This window comes from Octodon degus, unplaced genomic scaffold (assembly GCF_000260255.1).
Source record: "Octodon degus isolate 3935 unplaced genomic scaffold, OctDeg1.0 scaffold00019, whole genome shotgun sequence".
Lineage (NCBI taxonomy): Eukaryota > Metazoa > Chordata > Mammalia > Rodentia > Octodontidae > Octodon > Octodon degus.
Window position 1 is genome coordinate 3,533,488 of NW_004524595.1, and position 20,150 is coordinate 3,553,637.

The 20,150-nt window shown below is 48.7% G+C and overlaps 1 protein-coding gene across 1 annotated transcript in view; it reads right to left on the bottom strand.

The window, feature by feature from the left end:
• Positions 1-20,150, bottom strand: part of Plb1 (phospholipase B1) — a 97,854-nt gene that overhangs the window by 35,693 nt on the left and 42,011 nt on the right. Inside the window, exons 19-34 of the mRNA XM_023711025.1 lie at positions 18,488-18,553; positions 18,119-18,219; positions 15,725-15,806; positions 12,360-12,464; positions 12,145-12,240; positions 11,911-11,982; positions 10,935-10,973; positions 10,340-10,400; positions 9,514-9,572; positions 8,523-8,596; positions 4,402-4,445; positions 3,747-3,855; positions 2,180-2,231; positions 1,620-1,700; positions 1,046-1,111; positions 243-343 (exon numbers count right to left, since the gene is read on the bottom strand). Of these exons, the coding sequence (XP_023566793.1) occupies positions 243-343; positions 1,046-1,111; positions 1,620-1,700; positions 2,180-2,231; positions 3,747-3,855; positions 4,402-4,445; positions 8,523-8,596; positions 9,514-9,572; positions 10,340-10,400; positions 10,935-10,973; positions 11,911-11,982; positions 12,145-12,240; positions 12,360-12,464; positions 15,725-15,806; positions 18,119-18,219; positions 18,488-18,553 (1,208 nt within the window). The remainder of the gene's footprint in view (positions 1-242; positions 344-1,045; positions 1,112-1,619; positions 1,701-2,179; positions 2,232-3,746; positions 3,856-4,401; positions 4,446-8,522; positions 8,597-9,513; positions 9,573-10,339; positions 10,401-10,934; positions 10,974-11,910; positions 11,983-12,144; positions 12,241-12,359; positions 12,465-15,724; positions 15,807-18,118; positions 18,220-18,487; positions 18,554-20,150) is intronic.

Sequence of the window (20,150 nt, forward strand, 5' to 3'; positions counted from 1 at the left end):
GTCATGTGGCTCTCAGTGTCACAGAAGTCTCTAGCTGGCATCTGGCACCTTGGGGTTGGATAAGAGGGGGCTCAGCCAACATTCCCATTTCCCAGAAATAGGTGACCCTGGCCCAAGTCCTTTTTTACAGATGTGAACACATGAACAGACCAAGTCATAAAGACCCTGAGAAGTCAGTGCTGCATGTGGGCCTGACCACGGGTAAGTATGTCTCAAGCCTGGGATGGTCAGCAGCTGCCTACCTGGCCTGCTGCACCGGGCATTTGTCTGGGTTTCCCAAGAACACCTGCCGCATGACACTGGGATTCATGAAGTCCACGAGGTTGACCAAGGCTCTGGGAACCTGAGGGCCGAGTTGCAGGTGAGGGGGGGCTCAGGAGCTTCTTCACTAAGCTGCCTTGGGACCTGGGGATTTGGCTAGTCTGGGGCCTCCAGCTCAGTCCATCCTGCAGTAGACCTTTGGCAGTAGGCTATACAGGACCACCTCATAGGGCACTAGGGCTGTGCATCACACAACTGCACAGAGTGACGCTCGCATGGGCTACAGTACCTAGTGGAGTAGGACAATAAACATTAAGGGTGACCCTTAGCCCTGTTCAGCTATCACTTAGTGAGCCCCATAACATTGTTTGGTAAAATACATGTGCTACTTGCCAGGCCACTGGTCCTTGATAAGGTCCTGCCATTGCAGCCTGGTCTAGGCAGAGGGATTCCGCTACCAAGCAGGGCATCTGGTGGTCAGAATGCACCCTTGTGGGTATCTGAACAATCTATCTTTGCTAGGGGATGGTGCTAGGGTGGGGACACTTGGGGCTGCAGTGCCAGTTAGACAACACTGCCTTCCTTTCTCCAAATCTGAGATCCTGTGGGGCTGATTCCACATGGAATGGGCTTCCTTGGGAGTGGACCTCATCCTCTGGACAGGGAAGGAGCCCATGCTCTTGGCATTCTCCTCGGAGGAAGGGTAACTTTCACCACTCTTCCCCTCCCACCTTTACCCCCACCATGCTGGAGCTGTCACCAGCTTGTAGGAGCTTCTACCCACCTCTCTATGTAGAATGTCCAAGGCATTGCGGAGATGGTTTAAAAAGTTGGCTGCAGAGTACAGGTTCTGGGAAGAGACAGGAAGGGAAAGGAATTGCTGATCTAGGCGAGAGGGGGAGTAGGCTGAAGGTGTCCTTTCTGATTCCAGAATTCCCCCTCTGGCCTGTAGTTGTAATTAGCTCAGCACAGCAAACTCTGAGAACAGTTGACTACTTGCTGTTGTCAGAGAGGGCCACAAAGAGGACTGGCATCTGTGGGCAGAGCTCTAGTTTGGAAGCAGAAAGTAGAGAGTCCTCTCACAGCTGCTTGTGGTCTACAGTTTCTTTTCTTTCTGAGTCCCCAATAGAAGCACCATATGTCTGTCGCCTGCTACCTTGCCACGTGGGACATGAAGATGGTGCCATGAACCTGAGGGTCATGGGGAAAGAAGGGGTTGTGTGCATATGTGTGTGTACTGTACAAGCATGTGTGCTGCTATGGCAGAGTTGGGCACTCGGGCTGGTTCAGAGAAGATCTGCAACGCCTACTGGCCAAAGTAGGGAGCGAGGCATAAGCCTGGATCCTGGCCCCATTACCGAATCTGTGCAGTGGTCACACAGATCACTGGTTCCGATCAGCACCGTGATGACCTTCCAATCTTCAGTGAAGTTTATTCTCTGCATGGAGGGAAGAAAATCTTTGGTGATTCACATCAAACAAACAAAAACATCACAGGTCTAGGAAACCCGGTCATCCTCTACGACTTCCTTGTTCTCTTGAAATAACAGAATCAGGGGGGCGGGGAGATGGCTCAGTGGAATAAGCGCTTCCTTGGCAAGTGCAAGGGCCTGAGTTCAATCCCTGGTTCCACAAAAAAAAAAAAAAAAAAAAAAAAAAAAAGAAAGAAAGAATAGAATCGAATCAGCATCTCAGAGCTGACAGAATTTTGGGTTTATTTCTAGACCAAAAACGTCTATGTATCTGGAGGGACTTTCAAGGTCATTGTGAATCCTCTTCCCACTGATACAGTGTCCTCTGCAGGGTGCCAGACAAGCAGCAGCCCTACCATTGCTCAAGCGCCACTAGTGAGGGAGACTCACTGCCTTCTGTGGCAAAGCATTCCATTAATTTATAAATAACCACAAATCTGACTCACATGGTCACTTTTCATCTTCTGTACCAGAGTCTGGACTTGGTTCATAAGTTCCCTGCAAAAGAAGGAACAACCAGTTCTTCCATCGAGGGAGAGTGCCCGTATGTTTTCTGCCTAAAGGGCCTAAACTAGGGCTTCTGGGGATATCATTCCCACTCAGTGAGCTGCTCAGATCCCTGGGCTCCAAGGCCAGAAGCTGCTTGGCTCTTTGGAGAGTTGTTACAGCAGGTGTCTCTGGGAAAAGCTAAATTTGTGTTTGTCCTAAACCTGCATGTGTTGCTCACGGTCTCCTTTCTAGGGTGCCGTGTGCAAAATGACTTAGGATTCTATGCTAAAAAACCATTGGAAAGATCTGACAATTGGGCCTAAAAAAGTTTTAGCATGCTTCATCCTTGCCCTCTTGGCTGTCCAAAAGCTGAGTTTGATGTTAAACCGTAACCCTAAAAATGCTCTAATTGACACCATTTCTTCCTCTTTGTTTCTCCCAGTGGTTATGATTTTTCTCATAAAATGACTGCTCGCTTGCACTTGCTTGCTTGCTTGCTCTCTTTCTCTGTCTCTGTCTCTCTCTGTCTGTCTGTCTGTCTGTCTGTCTGTCTGTCTCTCTCTCTCTCTCTCTCTATATATATATATATATATATATATATATATATATATATATATATATATATAATTGAGGTTATTTTTATGAATGTATCTAAAACTTTTATGTCTAGGTAGAAACTATGGACATTCATGGAAGAGATCTCAGGCACGTGAACACCTTGTTCAGGCCCCTGTGGTAGGTCTCAGTGATAGATCCATTGGACAGTGACATGGGTGATGAGATGCATGGATCATCTGGTTCAAGCTATTTCCATTACCACGCCTAGTGAGCAGATCTGGGAGTTGAGCCCCCCTAAACTGGAGTGCAGTATGGGGCAGGCTCAGATGGTTAGGCCAGGAGCTGCACTGAAGCAGGAGGCTCAGGCTTTGGGGGCCTTTGGGAGCGGGAGACCCAGCCCCTCCAAGATCATCCTAGAACACTGCCTTCAGGGCCTCTGAGCCTCTCTGCTCCATTAGAGCGCAAGGGGAAGCAGAGGCTTCCTAGTCTGGAGAATCTGGCTGGCCTACCCATGTGGGGCCTTCCATGATTGCCACTGAAGAGGGTCTGGGGAGAGTGGATCTCTCTAGCACCATTAGGCCAAGGTAAGTTAAAAAAGTTGGGTATGTTGGCCAGTTAAGACAGGGCTAGGAGGGGCTGGGGACACAGCTCAGTGGCATAAGCACCTGCCTGGCAAGTGTAAGGTCCTGAGTTTAATCTCTGGTACTGAAAAAAAAAAAAAAAAAAAAAAAAAGATAGGACCAGGCCCTGAACAATCACTATGGAGTTCTCTCTCCTCCCCAGAGCACAGCATCTCTTGACTCCCTGGCATGGTCTGATCTCAGGGACAGCAGGCAAGGGCAGCCATATCCTCTGCAGTCATTACTGCAAATGAACGAAGGTCCCTCTCCACCCTGAGGCCAGCACTGCAATCTCTAAGCACTGGCAGCCTGCTCAGTTTCCCACGCCACAGCCCCCACGCCGTACTCAGCCTTGGCTCCAGGAACAGCCTGGTTGAGGAATGCACTTGTGTCGCTGGCATCACCCGTGCCCACTGCGTAACCAGTGAGGTTTCTGTTAAACTCCTGGAGGATATCTGAATGGGAAGAAGGGAACAGGGCACAGAGTGCGCAGGATGGAAGGCTGAGGTGCCTCCCTGGTACCCTGGGGTCTCACTCCCCATGGTGCCATCATCCTTTTGACTCATGAGGAGAGGCAGGGAGGCCTGGTGTATGCTTAGCATAAACTGGGGCCTCCATGAGCTGAAATGGCTTAATGGCAAGATGGCCCAGGCAGCAACAGCCTCTCACTTTAAAGCACCTTTATGCAATTCGCAATGCAGTAATGATCCCTAATTTGTCTCAGCACCCACCAGGCTGGTTGAAGAACCAGAGGCTCAGAGAGTCTGGCTTCTTGTCCTGGATCATGACTCAAGCACATAGAGAGGGTACAGGCCAGAACCCACATTTCCCAAGCCTCCATTCCACCTTTTTAACTACCTGTCCAGAGCCTCCCCTCCTATCACAATGGTGGTCCATGGAAGAATGTTATTTGTTGTTCCTTTCTTCACTGGGAGACACTCCTGGGAGCCTCAGGACGAGTTGGATGGGAGGACAAACTTGAGCCCTTAGTGGTTACTTACTAGGTAAGGTGGTCACGTTCTCCAGGGAGCCGTCCCCACCTGAACTGTGGGGAGCAAACCAGCCAGGGAGGGAGGGAGAGAGAGGGAGTCAGTACACAAGATTTACAGCAGGGCCACCTTGCCCTTCACAGGGCGGAAGTACCTGCACAGGGAGCAGACCCACCTCTAGGTATTTGAGAGGTCCTCAGAAAATTTGAAATTCACTTATGTATTGTTTCCCCTCAAATTCAGGATTTGGAGGTAGAAAAGCTGTTCCTTCTCTTAGCTATACCAGGAAGGAACGAGCCTAGCTCAGAATACACTGTGTGCCCAGGATGGCGTAAATTCTCTACGCTGGTTCTCTTCTCCCAACAGGTTTATGAGGTAGATATGACTTATTCCACTTTACAGAGTAGAAAACTGTGGGGCTTAGAGATTAGCTAAGTTGCTCAAAGTGACTGGGACCCACGCTGAGTGGGCAACCTGTACCACATAAACTGTTGTGGCCAGTTCCAGATAAATTCTGCTGGAAGCTTTGGGAAGACAGTCTCCCAGTGCCTTCCAGTGCTCCCTTGAATTTCTATTGTGACCTCAAGGAACCCTAAAAGACTCCGTTTCCTTTCATGAGTTTAAGCATGTATATAGGAGACAAGAAGCATTTCAACAAAACCCAACTTTCAGATGTCCTGTATTTATGGTTCTTTTGCTTCTGTGCCTCTTTCCTCAGTCTTTACATCTTCCAGGACAGCTGATTTTCAGAACACAGCCTTAGCACCCCTCTGGGTAGCAGAGATTTTTAAAGGACGGCCACCAATCAGTCCTAGCTGTTCTTCACTCAAGGAATGCCTGGAACGAGAGGACTGTTTCTTGTCTGCTTGTAGCTGGCTGGCTGGGGGCCTCATCACAGGCTGAGGACAGCCAGGTGGTAGGGAAAAGGCAGCTGGGAAGCTTTGCTCTCCTGCCCACTCGGTTCTTTTGCCAACTGCCCAGCCGTGTCTGAATATAGAGGGCCAGTGGTTGAACATTTGTTCATACTTCTAATTATTTTCCAACTCTGCACAAAGCTGCCACTTTGGCTGCTTCCTGATTCTTTCTTTGGACCAAAGAGGGGCATTTTCTTTTTGAAAAAAAATCCCCATACCACTTCCAATTACTTTCTTCTAACTCTTCCCTCTTTTCCCCTTCAACAAATATATAATCATGAAGACTTACGCAAGCACATCAAGTACTTTCTACTGTGATCTCTTTATCTCTTTTTATCTGTTTGAGACAGGGTCTAGCTGTGCAGTTCAGGCTGGCCTTGAGCTCACTTTGTAGCCAAGGCTGGTCTCGAACTTGCAATGATCCTCCTATCTCAGCCTTCCGAGTGCTGGGATGACAAGTGTGTGCTACCCTGCTGGCTTTCTACTGTAATTTCTTGCTTAAAGGCATCTTGGTACTAAAAGAAATGTGGTGCAACACCAAGGCCAACAGGCCAGGGAATCACTCCCTGGTACCATTCTGGAGTAAAACTGTGTAGGATAAAAAGAGATTATACAAATTTATACAGAGGAACAAAACTATTTTAGTCACTATTCTGATCAGAACTATAAAAACACAAAAGAAAACAAACTGGGTCATGCTAGTTTAGCATGCTAGACCCATGCTAGTGTAAGTTAGATCCTTCGGGGAACATAATCTACGACATTCCAAGTTCAGTGGCTGGGTCTTGTTCCTATATTGAAAAGCAAAATGGGTGCTCACTAATATTTGTTGAAGGAGCTTTAGTAATGTGAGACTCAAGTCCTAACTGAAAAAAAAGAGAAATGTATCTTTTGGTAAGTATTTTATTTTGATTCATTGAATGATGCCAAACAAACCAACATATCTCAATGGAAGCAAAATCCATGGTCTAAAGACCTCTGCCTGCTTCATGGGTGAGCTGGCCAAAGCTCAGACGGCCCACTGGGGTATGACCTCATGGGCCAAGAGGCCCTGGAAATATTCACAACCAAACGTCTTACAGTGGTCCAGCTCACAGCCACCCACACCTCAAGAGTCCTGCACCCACGTCTCTCCTAACTGTGAAGTCTACTTCCCATTCTGTTTCCTCACCAGAGGAAGCCCTAATGGGTTAATTCACCTAGAATCATTAATTGACTAATATTTCCAATCTAGAGGCACTGGCGGCTCCAGGGAGCTGTTTTGCTCAGATCAGTTTACTACACGGACTTTTCCCAGGGGATGTTCATAGGCATTATAAAGAACGAACTCTGGAATTATGGGAAATACTAGATCAAACAAAATGAAAAGATTTCTTCAATGTAGCACTTCTCAGAGCCTTTATTATGCTACTATGCATGTAAATTTCCTGAAAGAAAAGATATAGCCTGTAGTTTTTCCCAAACACAAACGGTTTTTCCTTCTTGGGTGTTCCATGGAACTTGCTTTGAGAAACTAGTTTCTACCACAACTCAAATCATCTCTTAAATTCTGACCTGGAGTTTCCATCTTTCACACTGGTACATGTAGGAGCAGATATTTGAAATTTTAGGATACACAAAACGTTTAAAGAAAAAGCACCCATTATTGGATAGGGAGTACTGAAGTTAGAACTTGAAAATTCAAACAGTCCCTAGAAGGAACAGAGAGCAACGGCTAGATTTTTCCACAGCGACAGAGAGAAATTTTCAACAGAAGATTGCCTCTGTACAGTGTTAGGATTCCAGGAGCCCCGCCAGGTGAGCTGCCTGGGAAGTTGGGCTGAGGAGCTCACTGCCCCAGGAGCTACGCGTCCATCCGTGCTGCGGCTTGCCTGCTTCACCTTCTCTTTCCCAGCTTATGATAAGAAGTCACGGCCTCCTTCAGCTAAGACCATGTGCAGCCACCACAACTTGTGCTTTTCCTGAGTTTGGAAGAAGCCCCCTTTCTTCCTCTCCCTCTGGGCTCTTTAGCCTTAGCAACATGGGGGAGGAGGGAGCGGCCCAGGCTCTGCTTTGTTCTATGCAGCCTATTAGGGACCACTGACCTGGCTGAAGATGTGGTAGAAATTTAGAGGTGCCTGGGCAGGAGGATGCCCTGTGCTTAGACCCCGCAGGTCCCTCCTGTGGGTGGTTGCATGGTGCTTCTCTTCTGTCCTGAAAATCTTCTGCTCACCTCTGGCTGAAGAATTTCACAGGCCTGCTCACCCCTCTGTTTCCTTTCACATTCTTGGGGGAGGTATTGCAATTAGTTCCCCAAGGAACAGATAAGCAACAAACGCATTCGTTCGCCATCCGCAGCTCATTTCGGGGCTCACTGCCCTCTAGTGGCTGTCTTTGGTCTAGTCGTTTTCCCAGATAAAATCTGAGCTACTCACCAATTCCTCTGATGCGTTCACCAACACACATTTTATTAGGAAAGAAAGACATGTAAGAATGCCCACAAGCAACTGCTCCCTAGGCACCCTGAGCTTTCCTGCTTCTGCTCCTGGACTGCCCTTTCTTACCTCTTCACTTGCCAAATGGCAAATCTTTCAAGGCCTGCTGGGTACCGCCCTCCCTGGGAAGCCTTCCCAGCTGGAAGGCTATTTACTTCCCCTTCTCTAGCCTTGTCATGCTTAGGAGCCTTTTATTTTTAAGGAGCACTTGCCCACTGAGCTCACGCCTTCCAGAGTTCCCTCTGCCACCTGTCTCACCGCCTTCATGTTGTGCCAGGACAGAGGAGGGCTCTGGGTCCCTGTTGATTGTGACTTTGTCTTAGTCATTTCCCCTGAAGCGCATGTTGGGTTTTGGAGGTTTTCGGTACAGACGTGTACATATACATAGCAGCAGAAGTGTGGTTGTAGAACAGCACAAATAAATACACACAGACAGACGGAGGAGCATCCACACACGCACATGGACATGCAAATGGGCAGGTGAAGAATCAGGGTTTTGGTGGTTTTCGAGTACATTTCATGTTGGATTTGCGGACCCAGGAGGTTGATAAGAACCTTGGTTTACCTTTTCTGTATAATTTAAAAATAAAAAAAAAAAAGATTATCAACAGTAAAATAGTGTCTCCATCCACCAAATGTTCATCTTTGTAGAAACGAAAGCTCCATCTCTGGCATTTACAGGAGTCAAACCCCCACCCAGTCTTTGGGAGTGGGCCCTGGGGAGGAGCTCAAGGGTTAATCTTACCTATATGACAGTCCCCGGTACTGTGTGGCAACATCAGGGAGGTCGCCTGGTTTGGAGCCAATTCCATTGCCAGCCTTTGAAAATATACCAAAATCCACAGGAAATTACCAAGTTAAGTTAAGGGGACTACGGCAGGGCAGGGCTTCCAGCTGTGGGTTCAGCGACTTGGAAGAGAAGCAAAGCAGGAGACTAGAAGACAGGCTCACTGGCAGCCCTCCCTCCCAGCCTTGTCCCCACCCTGCCTGCAGCCACTTCCTGCCTGAACCAAAGACAAGCCCCATGATTCTCACAGGCCAGTTTGGGGCCAACTTTGGGCACAGTTGTTAAGACTGAAAATTCTCCAGTGCTTTACAAACCTGAGAGACTGTTAATAATATCACTGCCAGCATTATGTTCCTCACTTCTTTATAAAGAGGGTGTTCATAGGCTTGGGCCACTGGAGTGGAAGGATTTCACACAAATCTCACATTTCTCCTCTCTCCCTCCAGGACCTTCTAGGAGGCATTCACAAAGGTGCTGCTAGAAAGCGAGACCTCCAACTAGCACTGCTCCTGGTTGGGAAGCTGGGGGAAGAGTTTCACCCACCACTGAGGAATCTCTGCTGCATTCAAATCTATAATCACAAAGGTGATACAGAAGCAAGGGTTGGAGCTGGCTGTAAAGTATACTCCAAGGAAGAAGAGTGCCCATGCAGGGAGGCTTAGAAGGATTTTGAACCAAAATAACTTCTCTTTTTGTGTGCCTTTAAAAAGTGTTGCTGGATGTTTGAAACCTCTACTTACTGAGACAATGTACTTTGCTCCTGTTAAAGATTTGTTCATTTGCTCAAGAAAGTAGTTACAAAATCCAATCATTGCTACTTTCTTGGGCTGCCAGAGTCAGGGAGGGGAAGGTAATGCAGAGGACAGGAATATAAGCCCCGGGGTTGGGAGGGCAGGGATCTGGGATGACTTCTCCATGCCCAACTCGCCCAGAGTCCAAGGGTCCTTACAGTCAGAGAATCCCCCAGAGCAGCCACAACACGGACGTCTGCGGGTCTCAGGGCATGCACTGGAATGGAAGGAGACATGCTTGAGTAGCAGGCTGCAGCCAGAGCTTAGCACCTTATGCTTCAAGCAAGACCTGCTTGGACATTTGGACCATGCAGGACTGGGCATCCACTCTGCCACAAGAGCAGATATTACACAAGGAGAATTTCCTCCTAAGAGACATGATAAGCTAATCCCAGAACAAAGTTGGCAGTAGGGGGTTGGGAGATAGACAAATGGGTCAAAGGAAAGGAGGAGGAAAGGAGGCCGGCAGAGTACGATCCCCTTATTTCATTTTAGTGGTGATGTGAGAAGCCGGCTGTGGCCTGAGTGCAAACACAGGCCACTGCAGATGAAGAGCTCCATTCTGGATCCCACAAGAATCTAGAGCATAGTTATGAAGGCTCTCCTTGTCCTCAAACTCATCTGAAGAGCCCAGGGAACCTTCCAGACCCTACTGAAAGCTGAAGTGGCTGTAAAGCTAGGGCCACAAATTCACGGACCCAGGTTGCTGGTGGGATTCCTTGTCCCTGGGCTTTGCCACACCGCGGGACTGGGCCACCTGCAGGTGCCTAGTAGAGGAGGCTGAAGCCGAAGGGCAGGAAAGAGCTTCTGGCCTGCTGGGTATGATATTGCCAGAGGCCATCGTGGGGCAAAGCACATGCCCATCCCAGACAGGAAGCAAGCTTTGGCCATAAACGTGGTACTAGCTTAAGAAAATCCTTGTCAGATTGCTCCATGGTGTATAAGTCCTGAGGAGCTTTGAGCCCTAAAGGTCATGGGGGTTACCTGAAGTAGGAGGCCAGGCAGAAGGAGTCCTCTCTCCACAAGATAGCCAGCTTCCATGGCGCTAGGAGCATAGAACAAATCCCAGAATCCCAGAGTTAAAAGGGGCCAGAGAGGCTCGCCAAGCATCACGATTCACTCAGAGGCTTGGAAATATCTAGATTTCTGGGTTCTACACCTGGCAAGGGAATCTCTAACGGGCATCTGAAGTCACCCCAGGTGATTTTGAGTGTCAGCCAGGTTGAGCTCTGTTAATCTAGTCCAGATCAAATCTTTAGTCAATGATAAGACTCAGGGCTTCCACAAATGACCGCAACCCACACCACCTGCTCCCACCCCAGTTTGGTAAAGAGGATAGTACTCTTTAGTCTGTCTGGAGGATGCTATGGTTCAACTAATGCCTATTCAGCCATAATCCAAGGAGCTTATTCTGCTTCTGAAAGTACAGATGAATGAGAGTCTTTGTAAAAGGGTCTGGGTCCCTGGGCTGCTTGGCAGGGACTCTTGATCCCTTTTCCACCCATCCTTTTGGGCCAGCCCTGGCTTGGGCTGCTCATCACACTGTGTGATGAGTCAAAAGGGAGCAATGAGCAGATACCTCCATGCTGTTCTTGTAGGTACTCAGGAATGGCCAGACCTGTGGGGACAGGGAGGGAGTCATGGTAGCATATGTGACTTGCTTCACTATTGCCAGTCTGCAGTAAGTGCCAACTGAGGCATCCTCCCGTGGCCTCCCTGATTCCACAATCTGAGCCCAGCCTTCTCCTCCTAGCCAAGGACCCTTGCTGCCTCTTTTCTCCACCTACTCCCTCCCAACAGCAGTGTGTCTCTTCCTGCTAATAAAAGCCCTAGTCTCCACGTCCTGGGCTCCTTTGCTACCCCATGCCCACTCCACCCTGCAGCAGCCTAGACACTCCTTGTTCAGGCAAGAAAAGTCAGATTTTGGTCCTGCCCTGGGCAAGGCCTAGTATTTGATTCTCAGGGTCAGGCCTGGAACCCTTCTGGGTATGTAGAGTTATAGGGCTGTGGGGAGCAGCCATAGGGCTCCAAGAATCCTTGTAACAACTTATGGGTGACAGTGGGGATCTTCTGCTTTTCTGGCTCCTATTTCCTACTTAGCACCCCACCCCTCCACCCTCTATCCAACCACCTAGCATTCCAGGTCTCAGTTCCTAGCTCTTCCCAGATTGTGATGGAGCCAGGAGCTATGTGCCTACATGCTTGGTTCCAGCTGCCCTTCAAGTTTTTCCCTGCTCTCAGCTCTCAGAATGAAAGCTGGATATGGCTGCCATATTTTTTCCTGTCTGTCCATGAAAATGTGTCCAGCTTGTGCTATATCAGAGAGCGTTGCCATACAGAGTCCGTGAGCATGGGAGGGTCACCAGTCTTCCTCTCAGTTCAACTGGAAGGGGCATTATGGGTGTTGACCTGGAATCTTGAATGGGGTGGGTCCATGGACAGAGCAGAGGCCGGGGCAAGGACTTGGGATGAACTGAACTGAAGAGTGTAGAAAGTACCAGAACCTGGAGAAGACGCTGCTCTTGAGTGTTGGAGGGATGTGCCTCTCACCTTACCTGGTTTGGACACATGATATCAATTTTGTTTTCAAAAATGTGCTGTCTTGTCTTCTGGCCAACAGGTTCCAGCTAAACCAAGAAGCAGGAAGATGGAGAATGAGAAAGAGGTGGCCAGAATGGAAAGGTCAGAGTTCAGGGCAAGGGTGTGGGAGGGAGGGAGGGAGGGAGGGAAGGAGGAGCACAAGCAATGAGCTTGGAGGGAGGAGGATTTTCCTTCCTCAGACACCCTACCATGTTTTTCCAGAGGGCGCTAGCTGATCTGGCGTGCGTCTTGCTGTTGAAGTGGAAACAGTCAGGGGCGAAGAAAGAATTGTCAGGCAAGCCCTCCTGGTCACCAGCAGAAAAGAGAGGGGCAGTTACAGAAATATTGCCTGGCATAACAGATGCTCGGAACAGCCGGGCACCAACTGTGGGCTCTGCTCTTCTGCAATTTGGGCTTTCTTTACCGAGGTCTTTGGCATGTCCACTTTTTCAAGGAATGGCTGCACAACCACTGTAAAGTCTTCCCTTGTGTCGTATCGTCCACTCTCAACCAGCTGTTCGGTCCCCTCCTGCAAGGAGAGGGGGAGAAAGGGACTGGGTTCAGGAGGGCCTCTCTGAATCAACTTCAGCCTTGCTTGAGCTGTTCTCTGATGTAGAACTAAACAGACTTCGGCTGTTGGGTAAATTAACTTCCAGTAACATCACAAGTGCCCAAGGGCCAGCGAGTTACCTTTTTAAATCAGCCTTAAACTCAGCCCCTGACTCCCACCTCTGCTGTAATTACATATATTTGATTTAAGCTATAGAAAGGGGAAAGCAAGAATAATGTAAATCTAGTAACTTGGCCCCCTCCCCTTTTTAAAGCTATTTTGATTAAAGACTTGAAGCCTGGCATTTGATCAAGTGGCATTTTGGATAATCCTTACATTTAATTTCAGTTCTACATTTGTTCAGAAAAATCAAAGATGAGTCAACAACAATGCTGTATTATATTGCTTTGCTCTGTGTGTGTTTGTGTGTGTGTGTAGGTGAACATTGTGCTCTCAGATCCATCTAGGAGGCTAGTAGCTAAATTCCTCCCAACTTCTGCTTAGGTTCAGTTCTAAGAGAACCAGTTATCCTGGTTCTGACTCACTTCCATCAGACTCTGCCATTCCACTGTCACTAGAGTTTCCAGCTGTTAGGGCCAGGATTCTGGCTGCAGAGAGAGGTCAGGCTCATGCAGCTGGGAGCATTAGTGTGCTCACCTTAGAGGTTACATGCATTGTCTTTTCTCAGGGTCAGCCAGGATGAGAACCTCAGAACAGAGAATTCTCATGTCTGACCTCCTGGGCCAGCCTCTTCCATTACAGGCATAGCCCTGAGTAAGACACAGGGAAGGAAAGTGACCTCTCAAAAGAAGAATCCCAGATGATACAATCTGTAGTAGCTGTATGACTTTCCGCAAGCCCCTTCCCTCTCTGAAGCTTTACTTCCACATCTGTAAATGAAGGATATTAGGCAAAGGTTGGACTGTCTCTTAAGCCCTTTCCAATGCTACTAGTTTCTTGGGGGTGGGGGGAGAGTGTCACCCACCATGGCTCAGAGTGGAACAATGGAAAGAAATAGTGTGTAGAGCCTCTAGCATCTGGTAAGAGCTAAATAAAAGACTGTGGTTATTAACAGCAAAGATCATCTTCTGGGAGAAGGATGAAAACCATAGATAATGCAGGGAGAAGGGAATGAGTCAGTCCCCAGAGGGCGAGATGGCCTCTTGTGCTTGATGTGTCTCCAGGACCCTAGATCATGGACTCAGTGGTGACCAAGATCAGACCTGAGGACAGCTGGCCTATCTGTTGGCAAATGACAGTGAATCCAGTCATTTCTATCTGTGGGAGGTTGATTCCAGGAGCCCCACGGATGCCAGAATCTATGGAAGCTCAGGTTCCTTATGTAAAAATGGCATAGTAACTGCACATAAGCTAGGTGCACCTTCCCCATTCTTTAGGCCACCTCTAGATTGTTCAGAATACCTAATACAATACAAGCACTAGAGAAATAGTTGCTATGCCGTGTTAAGGAATAATAAGGAAAAGTGGCTGTGGTGAATAGATACATTTTTCTCCTGAATATTTTCCATCTGTGGTTGGCTAAATCTGCACATGTAGAACTCACAGGTCTTTATTTCTTCTTTTAGTCTCTTTAGTCTTCCTATGTTTGAAAACCCCCACTGTAGGAAGAACAGCCTGCCTCTTAATGGAGAATCTGGGAAAGTTAGCTCATTTCCACAGCCCTCTTTATAACTATGGCATAGGCCTAGGAAGGGGGTCCCCATCCAAACCCCACCTCAGGGGCAGGCCGGGGTCCATTCTGCTGACGAAGGTAGCCATCACTGGCTCTTGGAAGCAGGAGTGACAGTGCTGTCTGCGATGTTTACTCTGGTAAGGTTTCTGGCCTGATGTTGAAGCTTACAGCTCAGCCCCTAGGAACCTATGACTCTGATTCCTGGTGGCTCAGCCCCCAGCCTTGGCTAGCTCTCTAACTCTTCTGCGACTCTGCTGAAACATTAAATTAGCCACAGACTGCATGAGCTTCTGTTGCTGGCACCCAAGAACTCCACCCAGCACAGGGCTGTTCTCCTGACCATAACCTCAGCTGCCATTCTTCTCCAGCTGTGGGGTGTGCACTTGCTCACTGCTGTGACAGGTGCCCACTTGTGGCAGAAGGAAGTACAACTGAGGAGGCCCCAGAGGGCTGAGCAGTGGTGACAGGGTAAACAACGGTTCTTTGCTCTGAGTCTCTGACACACCCAGAAGGTATGGCTGCCTCCAGAGGAAGCTGCAGGGAAGTGCTTCTATCCATGTAGTCCATGGGCTTCTGAAGGATGGATTACCTCTGCAAGCTGTTAGCAGCCCACTCTAACAGCAAAGCCACCATGTTCCCTTTGATTGTTTTGGGGAAACTCAAGATATTCCAGGGAGTCAGCTGCCTGGTTGATTAGATGACAAAAGGACTAAAGAACCAGTCTACGAGGCAGGCCAGCTGTCAGCTCTCCTGCTGGTGCTCTGTAGGGACACCTGCTCCTGGGAGGGGATGTAGAGGAGGGCTGGATATCCCTCTGAGACCTTCAAGACCTAGGGAGGAGCTGTTGCAACTTCCACTTCCCACCCAGGAGCTGGGGTGTGGCTCTAGGCAGATGCACACCAAGACTTCTTTCCTTGATGCTTTTTCTGCCTTACATCTAGACGTCCACCCAAAGCCTCATGCAGTCAAAGGAGGGGCTTTGCAGAAGTGCCTTGACTTAGGGTACGTGATGCTGGGGTCAAAGATGTGACATTGGGATTGATTCACCTGTGATGCTAGGATTAAGAATGTGAATCTACTCATGCTAGTGTGGGTAGCCTAAATAAAATGTAAGACAGAAAAGAGCTGCTGTTGTTGCCTGTAGCTTGCTGCCTTCTGGCTGCCTGCTACGCGATGCCACCCTGCCTTGGAGCCAGCTAACTATGAGCTGAAACCTCTACAAACTGTGAACTGAATAAGCCTTTCCTCTTTTAACTTTGAGAGTTAGGTATTTTGTCTCAGCAACAAGAAAAGTAACTAAGACAATACCCCCTTGTCTGTCACAAGTGGCAGTATTCATTTTCATGTAAAGGCCAAGAACTGGGATTCGGTGGAACATGTCTTATGGTTTGCCTCTGTAGCTTCATTCAAATTAGCTGAACTGCGGCGCCCTTCCCGCTCCCCCCATCTGTCTTTACACTGGCCAGGGGTTATCCCCCACCCATCACCGGGCTCAAGTGCCTCAGCATTGTTCCTTCTCTGACACAGTGGGCCCCTCCAGGCTTACCTGATACTTCTTGTTTATGTCAATGAGGGAGTCAAGTTCTGTTGAGTTGTCAGCAAACTTCAGGACACAAGGACACAGGGATCTACAGGCCAAACCACAAGATGCCCCACCCTGAGGTCAGTCATGCCAAAACACGGCTCGGGACTCTGAAGAGATTTCTCTTTCAGTTGGAAGCACCAGGAATCCTTGCTGAGGGAAGGCCTGGATGCTTAACTTGTGCACTGGGCCAAAGGGCACTGAAGACAGTGACCCTGACCTGGATTGCTCTTGAAAATGAGACAGCTGCTTCTAACATCTGTCTGTACAAGGAGGAGTGACTTGCATGGAGCTGGCTCACCTTGTAGCTGTCTGGGGACAATGCCTACAGAGGTGCGCCCCCTTCTGAATAATAATTGCTGATATACACTGAATGGTAACTATCAGGTACTGTGTAATGAGAGCTTTGTGGGTTATAATCTGTTTAATCCTCATAATTATCCTAGAAGTTGAACTATCATTTTCTCCATTTTATAGAGAAGAACACTGAGGCTCAGAGTGGTTAAGTAATTTCTTTCAGATCACGTAGCCATGTGTGTGCTGAGTGTGAAAGCAGGGAATTAAGCTCAAGTCCCTTTGGCTCTGGACCTGAGAGTTTTTGCTATGGTTGTTGTCATAATGGGGATTGAACCCAGGGTCTTGGTACTAAGCTACATCCCCAGCCCTTTTAAATTTGGGGGGTGGGGTGCGGACAGTCTCACTGAATTGTTATGTTTCCCAGTCTGAGCTTGAACTTGAGATCCTCCTGCCTCCGTCTCCCAGGGTGCTGGGATTGTAGGTAGGCAGCATCACGCCCAATTAAACTGGAGCACTAAACCACTATACTAAACTGCCTCTGTCTAGTCTGTAGCTCTGCTCCATCCTCTGCCAAGTCTGGGCTTTTGGTCCAGGGAGCTAAGGTGATATCAGGGCAAATGGCTCGGTGTAGAGCCAGCATCACTGATGACATCTCAGCCCCTGAGACAGAAAAGAGAGGCAGGGAGTGCAGAGCACTGCAGTGTCAAGGGCAAGGTGACCTTGAATCTATCTGACTCTGACATCCAACGACTTGGCCATGTCAGGTCTTCCAGTGGAGCTGGCTGGCGAAGGACTCTTTGAACCTTTAGGTTTAATGGTCTGCAACCCCCAGGGAACCAGGAGCAAGAGGTTTTCTGGAGAGCTGCTCTGAAATAGGATGAATGTATGCAACCCCAGCGTGGCCTAGTAGTGACTGGGAAAGTAGGAGCCAGGGGATGCGTCAGCAGTTGAAAATAGCACGCCTGACACCAGCTCTGTTAATAGGCGCGTGTCACCCAACAGCCGTCCTGTCTCTGCTTTCATTGCCCTGGGGCCTTCTCAGCGGGACCTGTGGATCTAGGCCCTCAGGCAAGACTGGGCATGGACCTTCAGGGCATCAGCCAAAGTCAGTCTTACTTTCCAAGAGCAAGGCTAGCCCTTGTGAATTATTCATTCAGTCATTCAGCAAGCAGCTGTGGGGCAGCTACACTGTGCTAGCAGTGACTCATAGTTCCCAGGCTGTGGGGGATAATTACCAGGTGGTAATGACTAATTACCTCATGGTGTGTCAAGGCTGGGGGGGGGGGGAACTGCACTGCCACTGTGACCTGGGTAATGGTCCAGAGGACTTGTAGGAAGGAATTCTATGGAAACAGTCATGTTTTGGTTATAAAAGCATCTTATTCCCCAAAGTCACAGAAATGTATATTAGAAGAAGGAGGCAGCCATCTTTGTTTAGCTGTGGAGGCTGAGGGTTAAAGTTGGTCTCACAGGGCCTCACAAGGTGGTTGTTCTCTAGGAAGGATTATTCTCTGACCATGCCAATTCTGACTTGGTCATCTGATCCTTTAGGAAGTGTCAATTGCCTCTGGAGCACACCTGCCAACCAAAGGCACTGTCTGTCAGGGAATGGAGGTGCTCTGGACATACCATGATGTAGATCTGCATAGCAGCCTGAGTGCTTTTTGAGCCCTGTCCACATGACCTGACTTCATCCTTGACATCTTGCTCTCCTTCCCCTGGAGGATGATGGGAATGGGGATGTGCTTGACTGCTATGGCAACAGTGGCAGGGTTAGATTCCACACCACACTACATGCACCCAGAGGGAAGTAACTGAGGTCTATACTGGGGTCAAAAGTCCTGGGATGGCCCTCCATCAGATTGCTCTGGTTTTTGTCTGTGTTCTTATTTTCTCTCATTTTCTTTCTCATTCTCTCATTTATTTTCTCTCTCTCTCTCATGCGTGCACGTGCACTAGCGCACACACACGCGCGCATGCACACACACACACACACACACACACCCCTGCTAAGGGCCTATGGCCCTCTAGAGAACAAGGAGAAAGAAGCTTCTTTCTGACCTGAGGATCAGCCGTGGGCAGCTGACTTTATTCTCCTTGTACAGCTCCCTCAGGTTAACTATCTGCAGCACCTTCACCATGTTCACAAATGCCCGAGGAACCTGTGAAAAAGCAGAACTGGACAGCTAGACAGAGCCTCTCACATGGGCCTGCACCTTCTTCTCCCAGAATTCTAAGCCAGACATTTCCATCTGGTCCACCCACTTCTTTCATCCCTTCCTGCTCCCTTTTCTCTGCTCCCCACTGACACTGTACATTCAGATTGCTGGGAACCAGACAAAAGGGACCTTCCAGGGAAGTCTCAGCAAAACACCTCAGCCCAAGCCAATGGCTGTGGAGCCTCTCGAAGGATGTATCCCAGCCCCATACCTCAGCATGGAGGATGTCCAGAGCCTTCCTAATGTTATCCGTGAAGTTCTGGGGGGAAGAGTTGACCTACAGGATGAGAAATGCATTCTGAGCCCCATTCATCACCCTCTCTCTCTACCACCAGGGCTCTTCCTCTTCCTGTAGCTCAGTCAGCGGACAATATTAGAAGAGAGGGTTTGTCTTTGGGGACCCCAGCCTTCACCTCAGCCCACATCCTCAGACCTGTCACGTGACCCTCAGGGAAAGGCTCTGTCTTTTGCATGGAGCTAGAGACAGCTCTGCATCTACCTCATCTTAACCAGATATACAGCCTTAGCTAACGCACATCACATCCCTGGGTCCCTCTAAAGCAGCGGCAGGCTTGGTTGTTGGAACACACAGCTGCGAGCAGGGCCTGAGAATTCCTGCAGTGGTAACAGTCTCTGGTCCTACGACCTCACTGCTTCTGCCTGGGGCCTCATCTCCTGGCAGCGACCTCCTGGGAGAGGGCCTTGAGGAGACAGTAGGAGGAGAAGAAAAGTGTCTTATGGACATCCTCGTGCAAGCATACACGTTAGCTCTTATTTCTGCTGGTCTTGATATTTGTGGCTTTTATATTTTTTTTTAAAAAAAATATTTTATTAGCACATTGCTTTGCTTTCATCTCAGGGAGTGAGCGCATGTATATAGCTCATCTTCATTCTTTTCTCGTCCCCTCCCCTGCCCCACCGACATACCTTGCTCTCTTGATCCTCTTTCCCCAGTTTCATTATTAGTTTTAGTTCATGCTTGCAACACATTCATAGTAACTGTGAGCACCTGGCACATGCACAAGACTCATCCTAACTCTCTCTGCGTCTCCTCCCCTTTCCCCTCCCCTTTCCAGTCCCCTTTCCGCTCAGTCTCTTGGACCTCTTCCCATTTGCAAAAGATCTACTTCCCTGTTTCCTTTTATTAATCTTTTATTTTTCTCTTCATTTGTACTTTATGTTGCTCCAATCAGAGAACCATGGCATTTAAGTTGGCGTGTCTGATTTATTTCACTTAACATTGTGTGTCCTAGGTGTATGAGGTGTGGCCATTTCCTATAAATGGCTCAAATTTATCCTTCTTTCTAACCAACTAATATTTTATTATGTATAGATACCGCATTTTCTTTATGCACTCGTCTGTTGGACACACAGGACAGCTCATACGAAATGTGCTATTAACTCCGGTATGCACAATCACTGCAATATGTTGCCTTTAACTTTTCAGGAAAAGCAGCAGACCTTGTTTTCTGACTGAAATCTAACCAAGACCCCTGGCTCTAGGAAGGGGATCAGAGCTAGGATTGGGCCCATGGTCCCAGCGCCCCCACCCCTAGCAGACTCTTGGTTTTCCTGTGGAGCCTTCAGGATCACAGCTTGAAATTGCATGGCCCCAGATGAGTCTGACGACAGGCAAGTGGGCTGTAAGGGACCTGGGGACAGGGCGCCCCTCTGGGTAGCTGCTCACAGGCAGCAGTAGGGTCACCACCTCTTACACCTGAGTGTGCTGGTCCCGTTCTCTCCGCCTGCCCAAAACACTTGTTTTGGAACCTCCACTGGAAAGTCTCCTGCACTGCACCTGACCCCACAGACAGGCAAAGTTCTCACAGCAGCTCTGACTTCAGAGCCCAGAGCATGCGTCACCAGAACCACAT